This window comes from Lepidochelys kempii, chromosome 8 (assembly GCF_965140265.1).
Source record: "Lepidochelys kempii isolate rLepKem1 chromosome 8, rLepKem1.hap2, whole genome shotgun sequence".
In the NCBI taxonomy this organism is placed as follows: Eukaryota; Metazoa; Chordata; order Testudines; family Cheloniidae; genus Lepidochelys; species Lepidochelys kempii.
Window position 1 is genome coordinate 91,119,615 of NC_133263.1, and position 11,979 is coordinate 91,131,593.

The following is an 11,979-nucleotide window of genomic DNA, read 5'->3' on the forward strand; positions in this document are numbered from 1 at the left end:
AGGAAGAAATTTTCGCTGTGGCCAAAACTAACTTCTACAGGGTTTCCTGAAGCTTCCTTTGAAGCAGCTAGTATTCACCATCATCAGAGACTGGCTCCTGGACTAGACAGACCATTAGTCTAATTCAGTAAAGCAATTCCTATATTCTTAAAAAGCAGTCCAGAATCAAAAGCAAGCAAGCACTTTAGCTAGCTAAGTTTACTGGATGCATATGCGAAAGCTGATACATGTTCCTCATCATTAACAAAGGGCCACCTGCATCCTGATGCTTGGTTCTACCTCCTGACAAAACCAAAAATGATCTACTCTTCATGCTTACCTCTACCAAGAAAATGAAGCACAAGCCCTTGAGCCAGCAGCATCTGGCCAGTTCTCAGTGTACAACCCCAACCACAGTCTGTTGTCAAAGCAGATTCTTTTATCTGAGGAAAATCCTCTCTGTAAGTCAACCATATTCTAGAAATAAAATCTTTACGAAACTCTTCTACATTTCCAGAAATGACTTTGTCGACTATATCGAAGCAGGATCCATCTGGAGAGAGTTCACTGGGTTCTGCAAGACACACATAACACAAGTTACAGCTTTGAAATTAACTGACACCGGACTTTTGTTAATTAAAATAAAATTATACTATTAAAAATAGGAATTCCCTAGGAGACTACAGTATCTCCTCCGCAACAAGTAGCGAAACCTGAGGAGAAACATAAAAGGTATGTAGCAGCTGAAAAAAAGAATGATTCAGGTAGCAGCTGTCAATTGAAACGGCCATTTTAAAGCTGCAGCTGCTTGGTCCTACTAAATATAAGTGGCCAAATTGAGAAAGGCATGCTGGGAAAACGGCTCCCATAAGAGGGCAAATTTGCACAGGAAAGAGTTAACAGGGACTAGGAAATCATCAAGGAAGGTGTTACTTTGATGTTGGTATTACCATTTCATTCTCCTGAACAAGGCTGAGTTTATGCAGTACCTTTGATTAAGCCTCAGTACCCATTTTACAGATGAGTAAACTCAAGCATAGGTTATAAAACGTATGCACGCAAAGGATGAAGTCTGATTTGACAATGGCTGGGTTCTCTGGCCTATGTGTGAACAGTGGGATGGGGCAGGTATTAAGACTGGTTTTGGAAACTTAACTGAGAATATTCTAGCTTTTCCATATTTAAATTGTGAACTTTAATTCTCTATTAATAAAGGTTTTGGTAGATTATTACAAAGACTTCACAGAGCAGTGCCAAAATGGGATCAATTAAATCCTTTACACTTACCATCAGACTTGAAATGGTAACATTTTCCCAGCAAGAAGACAGCAGAATTTCTTCTAAAGTAAGTTTTTGTTTTCAATACCCAACCTAAAAGAGATACAAAGCAAACAAAAGTTTGTCGCTGAAATATTTCAAAACACTTCCAAAAACATTTCATTATACAAAAAGTCACACAAGTTAGTAGAACATGGAAACACCACACTGGAATTGGAATTATTTTATAGATTGAATAATACAAACAGGTTCTATTGTTAAGACACATGAATGGATTTATAGTCAACAAGCTTAAAGTAACGTAGCCCTTGTAAAAACAATATCATCCACATAAGATGTTATGCAACCTGAAAATTTCATAGGTAAGCACTGAAGTCATGAAATGCAAAAGTTAAGTTTGAACTTATGTTAACTCTGCCTTTTTGCATGAACTCATTACTATACAGTTTAATTTTGTGATTCTTTTAATTACTATATTAAAATACTCAAGTTAAGCTTCCAACAGCAATACTAAAAAGCCACAATGCACAACCTGCAAAGTTTTACTGTATACATTTAGTCACAAGATTAAGATGCATATTTGAGAAAAACAGGAATAAAAAAATATATATGCACAAAATGGGTGAGTTAATGTTGCTGTCAGAACTTCAACACTTACATACTTCATTGAGAAACACAATAGTGTAACATATAGCCACAAAGGGTAGAATTAAGGTTCCATGTTTAATCTTAACCGCTGCACGTCCTGATTTGAATATTTAATATTAGCAAACATTGCACCAATTCCCCTCCCCCCCCCCCCCCATTTAGGCCCAAATCCTGCAGTCTTCACTCAAAAATAACTTCCACTGACTTAAGATGTAAATTTTGACCTCAGGCCTTGAGGGGAAATGGGAAGATAAAAGCTAATTAATTCCTCGTGACCAAGTTTTGAGATTTGCCTACTTCTGAACTGTTTTGAGAGAGAAGAGACAAAGGGTGAAATCCACACCCCATTGACTTTGATGGAGACAGGATTTGACCCAGAGTCTTAACTTTATCAAAATACACTACCAATGAGAACTGCTCATACTGAGGCCTGGTCTACAACTAAAAATTAGATAGAGCTACCTCTGTCACTCAGGGCTGTGAAAAATTTCATGCCCTGAGTCCCATGGCTACGTAGACCTAACTCCCCACCCAGTGTAAATACATTCTTCCGTCAACCTAGCTACGACCTCTTGGACAGGTGGGTTAATTACACTGACAGAAAAGCCCCTTCTATCGATGTAAGAAGCATCTACACTACAAGCACTACAGCAGCATAGCTGCAGCTGTGCTGCTGTAGTCTTACACACAGGGCACGGCTACATTTGCAGATGTAGAGCGCTGAGAGTTAAACCAGCCCTCGGAGAGCACAGTACGGAAAGCGCTGCAGCGTGTCCACACTGTCAGCTGCAAGCGCACCGGCGTGGCCACATTTGCAGCGGCATTGGGACTGGTGCATTATCGGCAGCTATCCCACAGGGCACCTCTTCCCATTCTAGTGCTGTAGCTTGTGGGAAGGGGGCAGGAGGTGCGGGGCATTCTGGGTCCTGTCCCAACACCCCATGATGCATCGCTTCGCATCCCAGCAATCCCTGTGCTTCTATCCACATTTAGCACCATTTTAACGTTTTTTGTTCTGTGCGCTCTGTCTTCCCTTTCGTTCTGCGGGAATGGATCCCAAAGTGCTGAGGAATATGCTGATGGGTCTTGCCAGAACGTCATGTTTGGCAGTCGAGTTACTCCTTAAGCTACAAACTGACAGCGAGGAGTCTAACGATGACGTTGACTCGCATGATGTGTATGACACGAGATTGCTTGTGGCATTCACGGATATGCTCACCACCGTGGAATGCCTCTTTTGGGCTCGGAAAACAAGCACTGAGTGGTGGGACCACATCGTCATGCAAGTCTGGGATGACGAGCAGGGGTTGCAGAACTTTCCGATGAGAAAAGCCACTTTCATGGGACTGTGTGATGAGCTCGCCCCCACCCTGCAGTGCAAGGACATGAGATTGAGAGCTGCCCTGCCGGTGGAGAAGCGGATGGCTATTGCAATCTGGAAGCTGGCAACTCCAGACAGCTACCGATCAGTCGCTAACCAGTTTGGAGTGGGAAAGTCGACCGTTGGAATCATGTTGATGCAAGTTTGCAGGGCCATTAATTGCATCCTGTTCAGAAGAACCGTGGCTTTGGGTAACGTGCATGACATTGTGGCTGGTTTTGCACAAATGGGTTTCCCTAACTGCGGAGGGGTGATAGATGGGACTCATACTCCAATTCTGGCACCAGTCCACCTAGCCTCCGAGTACATTAATCGGAAGGGCTATTTCTCTATGGTTCTCCAGGCACTTGTGGATCACTGTGGACATTTCATTGACATTAACGCAGGCTGGCCCAGAAAGGTGCATGACACATGCATCTTTCAGAACACTGGTCTGTTCAGGAAGCTACAAGCCGGGACTTTTTTCCCAGACCAGAAAATCACCATAGGGGAAGTTGAAATACCCACTGTGATCCCTGGAGGCCCTGCTTAGCCTTTAATGCCATGGCTCATGAAACCCTACACAGGGAGCCTTGACAGCAGCAAGGAGCAGTTCAACAACAGGCTGAGTTGGTGCAGAATGACTGTGGAGCGTGCTTTTGGCCGTTTAAAGGGCCGCTGGCGCTCTCTGTATGGAAAGCTGGACCTGGCCAATGACAACATCCCGGCAGTTATATTCGCGTGCTGCACCCTCCGTAACATTTGCAGAGGAAAGGGTGGAAGATTCACTCAGGCATGGAACTCAGAGGTTCAACACCTGGAGGCTGAATTTGAACAGCAAGAGAGCAGGGCTATTAGAGGAGCCCAGAGCAGGGCTGCAAGGATTAGGGATGCCTTGAGGGAGCAATTTGAGACTGAAAGCCACCAGTAATGTTTGGTGCCCTGCACGGGAGTGAAGTGCAGTGGTTCCAATGTTAGTAGGAATCTGTGCTTGCTTTGCAGTGCCTGTTGCTTTCCTGGGCTAAAGTATCTTTTACTTAATGCAATAATAAAGAAAGAAGATTCATTTATTGAAAAGAAACAACTGCTTGGGAAACAGAAAGGGCAAAGGGACGGGGTAGGGAACAGTTCAATCACAGATTTGCTTGTCCTGTTCTCATACTCAGCCTTCCTGTCTGGAGTGCTGTGCAATGAGTGCTGCACTTCAGGCTGGCTAAAATGCATGGTGATGGGGGCTGACTGCAGTGGGTAATGGTAGTAGTTTACAGGGTTGGGTGGTGAAGCTACAGGTGTTGGAGGCAGCTGGTGGTGATAAGAACCCGGATGTTGGGGAAAGTGAGTTGGAGGTGACATGGGGGCACAAGGGAAAGAGTTTTGGGACAAGGGCTGGGGGAGTGGGGGGGGGGCAGTAGTTCTCCGCCTGCATGGCTACAAGCTCCTGGATTGAGTCCGCTTGGCACTCCATAATGCTTATCAGCTGCTCCGTTCTTTGGTGCCGGCGCTCTGCATTCTGCTGGCAGAACCTCCTTTTACTCTCCCTCCACTCCTGCGCTTTTTGATTTTCATGAAGGGGCTGCTACATTACTTCATGCAGCATGTCTTCTTTGCTTCTACATGGCCTCTTCCTAATTCTTTGGAGTCTTTTGGCCGGTAATAACACGGACAGGTGAGATCTCAAGATTGCATCTGTAAAGGCAAAATGCAACACTTAACAGAGGCAGCATTGTTCACACCAGACAGAGCAATGATTTGCCCGTACTTAAAGACGAGCACAGTCTAAACAATAGCAGAATTTGCCCAGCCCAAAGCGAGCTCACGTAACCCACAGAAGCCCCAAAATGGTGAGTAAGCACAGGGGTCAAGGGGGACTGATTGTTTCACTGCCGTACTGTCCTCTCGGTTTCTGTGCCTTGGGGAGAGCCAACAGTTGCAGGGGGCCCCTATACTGAATACTGTCCTCACATTTTCCACAGGAGTTCATCCTGGAAGATATCTCGCTGCTCAGGGTGACCTGGAAAGCAAGGGAGGGTCTTCTACTACAATGCAGCTTCTGCCCTGGCCCATATGCAGCTTGCCTCACGGCACAGTGGCACGGACATGTTAGCCTGACTAGGACAAGGAGTACAGTAGCGCTCCCAAGGAACCTGTGCAAGCGCATTGCATGGCTTCTGGATGAGACCTTTGAAAAGATCACTGAGGCAAATTACCAGGATGTGAGAGAGCACATCAATGCCCTATTCCACATCTAGGCATGCATGCAGACCTAATCCTCCTCGTCCCAAGAGCCTGCACCAAATAACTTCCTTCCCAAAATAAAAGCCGCTTACCGGGCATGTCCTCTGGTGTTTGTCCTTCAAAAAGCACTGGCCGCTGTGACTGGCTACCTTCCTCCTGGCTTGAGAACAGTTCCTGGCTGCATGCATCTAGAGCTGCCAGGGTGTCTTCCTCCTCTTCAGCACCCTCACTCCCGCTTTCCTCCTCCTCTTCCTGCCTTGTTGAGCTGGGCTCTGAAGTCTCCATGGTGGTCCTTGGAGTGGAGGTGGGGTCATCCCCAGTATTGCGTCCAGCTCTTTGTAGAAACGGCAGGTTGCGGAGGGCAGAACCGGAGCGGCAGTTTGCCTTACAGGCTTTGTGGTAGGCATTCTGCAGCTCCTTCATTTTAACCCTGCACTGCAGTGCATCCCTGTCATGGCCCCTTTCCATCATGTCCGTTGATATCTGTCTGAAGGTATCGTAATTCCTACAGCTGGAGCGCAGATGGGACTGGACAGCTTCCTCCCCACAAACACTGATGAGGTCCAGCACCTTGCCATTGCTCCATACCAGAGATCGCCTGGTGCGTGGAGGCATGGTCACCTGGAAAGATGCACTGAGAGCACTCCATGCCTTGCTGAGCAAACAGGAAGGGTATTTTCAAAATTCCCAGAGAATTTAAAGGGCAGGTCTGATGATTCATCATCTGAGGGCAGGGCAGTAGAGTTCAAAGTGACGACCAGACTGGCTAGAACAGGCATTGTGGGACAGTTCTGGAGGCTGATCAGAGCGCATTAACAGACCAGGGTATCCACACTGGTACTGCGGCGCTCCAGCCATGGTGCACCAAGCGTTATGCCAATCATGAAGATGGATTACCAGGAGCGCTCCAGCCGCGGAGTCAGGGTGCTCTACGTGCCTTGCCAGCGTGGATGCGTTGTGAGTTAGGGAGCACTGGACTGCTTTAATGCACTCTAACTCACAAGTGTAGACATTCCTATAGCCTGATTTTACAACTTCTCTGTTTAAGATCCTATGCAAAACTGTCATGTCATCTGTGCTTAATGCCAATCTGTTTTTCTGACCTAAGTCAGTCACTGAAAAAATAAATCCTTAAAATATTTAAAGTGAAAGAGAATATCTAAATGAGTTTGTTTTCCCAGATTATTTAGTTTATTGTTGAAGAACAAATTGGTTTCAAAGTCCAAGTTACATTTCTGATTAATAGATGTATACAAATATACTTACTGTGTGAAATCTTGGCTCCCCACTGAAGTCAATGGCAAAACTATTGACTTCAATGGAGTCAGGATTTTATCCACTGTTTCACTTACTGTATTTCATATTGTGCCATGCAGACATGAACTTGGATTTTAGCTTTTCCACTTCATCTGTCCCTGTGGCCTCCATATTCAAATTCTAGAGAAAAAGCCATCACTGTCTTGCAGGACATGAATTTGTCACTGCAAAAACAAAAAATAAACATAACTATGGGCATAGAGTATACATTGTATAGTATCACCAGCATGCTTAGGTACTTAAACCTAATATGACCAGAAACAATAATAAACTTTCAGAATCCTCCACTTCCAGGGACTGAAAAACAATCATATGTTCTATGAATGTGTAATAAAAGCATTTAATTCGAAATATACAATAAAACTACTGTACAAAGCTAAATAAAATATGCCCTCCATCGGTTCTCTGTTCCAGAAACTGATCTAGACCACATAGACCACACTAGTGTATGTAACCTCACACTCAAGTTTCAATTTGTAGTTAGAGCGGAATGCTTGAATCCCTATATTAGAGAGTTTTATAAGTTTATTTTGCTCACATCTAGGATTATGAGCACATAAAAATAATATAAAAATAACTTTTAAAAAAAGGACACTGCAGTGTTGGTTTCAGATATAAACCAGACCTTTCCAATGCAGAGTGCGTGTGTGTTTTGATGAGGAGGTGGTGCTGGAGTGGGGAGAGAAGTGGGACGGAAGACAAAGAGGAAGATGTTGAGCTTGTGGAGGAAAAGGAAGAAAATAGTTACTGAAAACAGGTTTTATGTGTAAGAGAACTGAGACTATTTTGTACAGAAACAATTTGTTATAGAAGATTATAAAATTAAATTTATTTTGCAACAGTATTTATTTTATCAATATTTTCTAGAGATCTTTTATAGTGTACTTTACATCACCTCTAATTACATGTACAGGCTAATTGCAGTTTCCCTTCTACTTTTATCTTGTTTTGTACAAAAGACAAAAAGGGTTTTCGTACATATATTTTATGTATTCGGTCTAGTTATGTTGCTAGAAGGTGATCATTTTAGCAACATAACTAGACCGAATACATAAAATAGTGGGAGCAGCGATTACCTTGCAAACTAATTCACTTAATGTTTTAAAAAGCTACTTACAAGTTGTCAAGAAAGGGAAACTGATTCCTGGAATAATCAAACAATGCGAAATGCAGTGCATACTTACTAACATGTTTGAAAGCTGAATCAGTTTGTGCTGCAGCTTCTAATGCCCCATTTCTTTATAATACATAAAAGCGGCATACTACCCTCACCTGGTTTTTTTCTTCTCCGAAGAAGTCTGAGAGAACTGAACAGAACTCCCTTGGTAGTCTGTCCATCAGTGCCACTTAACAAGAAAGGTTGCTTTGAACAATACAACTGCCTAAATTGCACATGCTTTACCAATAAATAGAGGACTTCAGTTTCTATAGTTGTCAAGCTGGCACCTTTCACCAGAAATACATTTACGTTAAAATACTTGGTTGAGGAGCATTTTCTTGCCCATGTTAAGTAGACCAAAAGTTTTAACAAAAGGCTGAACGAATTAAGAGTCCCTGCTACAAGACCAAACTTTTCTAGCCTCGAAAATGGATCTTGGCATTATAGGTAGATCATTATAGTCATTGCCCTCTTTGTAGCCAAGTAGAATAATTCACTCAGCGTTTTATCAAACAAGAGGGCTTACTATTATAATTAAATGGCTTGAGATGTGGGCAACTCCATCATGGACATTAATTACACTTTCTTTCCTTTAAAAGTTTGGAAATCGAAAGCCAAAACTCCCCTTCACACGAGAGGCTCTCCATTGGGGGCAGGATCGGAACAGAAATGCATGGGACGAGGCTGTATTACCTTACTCCCTCCACCTTGGGGAAGACACGTTTAACTCTTGGCAGCCAGCACCAAGAAAAGTCCTGGCAGCATATCACTGACATAACTCCATCAGAGTTAAGGATGGAGAAGAGATGTCAAGTTCCCCAGAACCAGTGAGAAGTTACAAGGCATTGTGTCTCCAGAGCTCTGTACAGTTGGGAGTGAAAATGCAGCCTATGGCACAAGAGTGTAAACACTGTCATGTTATTCTCTTCGTCCCCATCCACGGAATGATTTGGGTGGAAACTTGTCAAACATCCTCTTCTAAGTTTTTTTCTTCCCCACAGAAAGGAGCAATTCTGGTATTAGTTTTCTTTTTGTTCAGTCACATAAACCAAGAAATAAAATAAATTAACGACTATTTTACTAACAGAAACACAGCAAACAAAGCTTCATAAAGAGTGACAACTCAACATCCTTTCCTTTATTAATCGGGTCCTTTAGATTGTGTGTGTGTGTTTTGGAGGAAAATTAAGAAGGAAAGAAAAGAAGAGACTTTGTGTGGACAGGTAACAGGGATAATAGTTGTGATTATCTGAGGGAGCTAGAGATTAGCTTCTTCGTGATTCTGTTATTGCTCTCATAGGATCAATCAAGGACGGTCATTTATGGCAACCAATGGCCTCTATAGTTATAAAAGCTCTCTCTGCTTAACCTCGGGATTGAAAGAAATTCTAAAAGTATTCTGAAGAGAAACATAAATCTTGTTTTCCCCTAAAAGATGCTAGCCACACTGGTACACTTTTCTTTTTACCCTCATACATTTCTTTCCTAGAAATCCTCCTGTCTTTAGTATAGTATTGAAAAGAATACCAAGTTCGAAGAGTCAAATGTTTCACTTTGGGAGAAAACACACTGGGCTATTCAATTCTCATGCTGATAGGAATCAGGAGTAACTCTACTGAAATCAGTGGAGTTATAGCAATAAAAGATCAGTATGAGAAGAGAATCAGACCCAACAGACACTGCTTGCTGCAAGCCCCCTCTAAAACCTAGAGCTTCTGTTCTCTACGAAAGGTTTATTATAATTTTGAGAAGTTGTCTAATAAGAAACATTATTAATATAATCCTACAGTACAAAGTGCCAGAAGACACCATACACACAAAATTCTCTGAGTGTTATCAGGCTCCTAGGTACTGTGGAAAGTTTTTGCTGACTTTTTACTAACAGCCTAATTTATTAACTAACTAATTTAGCGACAGAAGAGCAAGCTCTAATCTACTCTGCTTTATGCATCACCAGTAAGATCGCTAGAGAAATTCTGGATTCCAGGATCTTTATTATTGGTGATGTGAGAAGAAAAAAGAACCCAGTTTGTTTTTCAGAAGAGATTGCACTTGCAGTAATGACAGTGTTCAAAATTCATATGGAAGTCACTGACAGAGACTAAATATGGAATGCCAAAATATCATTTTTATAGTCACTTTTCTAACAAAAACCACACATTCAGACAGTCAATAAATTACACTCTGATAAATGTAAAGGGTATTTCAAAACAGTATCCTTGAAGGGCAGGTGAAGAGAACAAGTTTTTTTCTCAGACAAAGATAGAACATTTTACCCATTCAGGATTTAATGCTGAATAAAAGCTTTTGACAAGCAGACCTTTAGGAACTGTTTCAGATTATTCTTTGGTACTTAAATTGGCAGAAATTAGTGCCAGTTCTGCAAACTACCCTTGTTAGTAACTTCTTGGAGAGAAGAAAGATACTGATTCTTCTGGGATTTGTTTGCTCTGAAGGCTTTTGAATGTTAGTATCGGACTGTTGAAAGCATGAAGGGTGTCACGCTGCATTTTTTATGCTCTTAAGCATAAAGAGCTATTCACAACTTTATTTTGTACTACAAAATATAACTGCCTAGGTACTTAGAAGGCATCATAGATACACGTGCACTTTATGAACAAAGTTTACAGGTGCTTGCTTTGAACGATAAAGAGTGGAGAAGGGGAAGAGATGGATGAATAGTACAATAATGAAATATCAACGTACGCATACTGTTAATTTTTTTAAAACCCTTGAAGGTATTAAGTATTAGGGGGTAGCCATGTTAGTCTGTATCCATAAAAACAAGTCTCCCGGTAGCCCCTAAAAGACTAAGGTTTCTTTGGGCATAACTGAAGAAGTGTTTTTTTACCCACAAAAGCTTATGCCCAAATAAATCTGTTAGTCTTTAAGGTGCCATCGGACTCCTCGTTGTTCTTGCAGGTATTGAAAACTTTGCTTGCTCACTCATCAACAGCAGGTGAGCAGCTCTCTCTGGTGAGGCCTAAGCCATCAACTATACAGAATTGTTTAAAGAACACCAAAGTTTGCAGCCCTTGTAGAATGGGCGTACTGCACCAAGGCTCCGTCTAAACTACAGACCTTACAGCAGCACAGCGGCGCCGCTGACAGGTTTCCCATGTAGCCGCTCTATGCCGCGCCCTCCTGCTGGCATAATGACACCACCACCAAGCACGGCCTCACCCAGGGCAGTCTCTTTGCGCCCCTTCCCTTGGGGAGGGTGGTCTCCCGGGATGGAAAAGCCTGTTAAGATCTTAACCTGCCCCCCAGGCGCCAAAACTGAAGCAGACAGGAAGACACAGGCCTCTCACTAAACATCCCTCGCCCACCTCACTGGGGGAACCAAAGCCACCCTCCCCAAGGCACCGAGCCATGCACCCCGGGGCGCCCAGCCAGCCTCCCGGTGACACCGCCAGGGACAGTCAGGCTCCCCCAGCGCTGGCTCTCCCGGTCCCCCGAGGGGCGCTCGCTCCGCCCCCTCCCGCTGCCCCGACCCCATGGGGGCCCGCAGGAGCCACGCTCGCCCCCTCCAGCCTGCGGGCAGGACCCGGACGCTCCCTCCGCCCCAGCGGGCGGGCGGGAAAAGGGAGCCGCTCACCCCGCCACCGCGCGCCGGCTGGCCCCTCGCGGCCGCCGTACGGCTCAGGAGGCGAAGCAGGACCCGTTAGCGCGCTCCAGAGTCCGGAACCTGCTGGCCTCCATTTCCGGCCGCCGGTCACGGGACGCCGTCAGCCGCGCTGGACACGCCAGCGACTACAAGTCCCAGCATGCCCTGCTCCCGGCGGGGAGAAACAGCGCGCGCGGTATGCCGGGAGCCGTGTTCCCTGGGATAGCTGTGTTCCCCGCCCCCGGCCTCGTGCTCGGCTGCGGTTACAACACTTTTGCTCCGCGTCGCTGGCACCGCCCCTTTTGGAGACGGGGGCGGCTCATTTGCATGTTAAAAGCACCAGAGCAGCGTCAGCACGTGTCAGGTGTAATCGCCACTAATGCAACTGGAGCCAGA

The 11,979-nt window shown here is 44.4% G+C and overlaps 2 protein-coding genes across 6 annotated transcripts in view; both read right to left on the minus strand.

Annotated features, from left to right (window-relative positions):
• Window positions 1-11,718, minus strand: part of ATG4C (autophagy related 4C cysteine peptidase) — a 68,196-nt gene extending 56,478 nt beyond the window's left edge. For 2 of the 5 annotated variants that reach the window (XR_012160458.1, XR_012160457.1), the window contains exons 1-4: window positions 11,575-11,717; window positions 6,853-6,981; window positions 1,267-1,350; window positions 320-553 (exon numbers count right to left, since the gene is read on the minus strand). Coding sequence is in view for 3 of the 5 variants with exons in the window: in XM_073357465.1 (XP_073213566.1) it covers window positions 320-553; window positions 1,267-1,350; window positions 6,853-6,928 (394 nt within the window). In the remaining 2 variants the exon portion in view is untranslated. Of the gene's footprint in view, window positions 1-319; window positions 554-1,266; window positions 1,351-6,852; window positions 6,982-11,057; window positions 11,433-11,574 lie in introns of those variants that run through there. The other 3 variants (XM_073357465.1, XM_073357463.1, XM_073357464.1) reach the window with 3 other exon arrangements.
• Window positions 1,817-6,843, minus strand: LOC140916213 (uncharacterized). Its single transcript, XM_073357466.1, has 2 exons — window positions 5,593-6,843; window positions 1,817-4,951 (listed from the first exon to the last, which is right to left on the minus strand). The coding sequence occupies exons 1-2, from the start codon at window positions 6,113-6,115 to the stop codon at window positions 4,842-4,844; spliced, it is 633 nt and encodes a 210-aa protein (XP_073213567.1). The 5' UTR covers window positions 6,116-6,843; the 3' UTR covers window positions 1,817-4,841.
• Window positions 11,719-11,979: the final 261 nt, after the last annotated feature.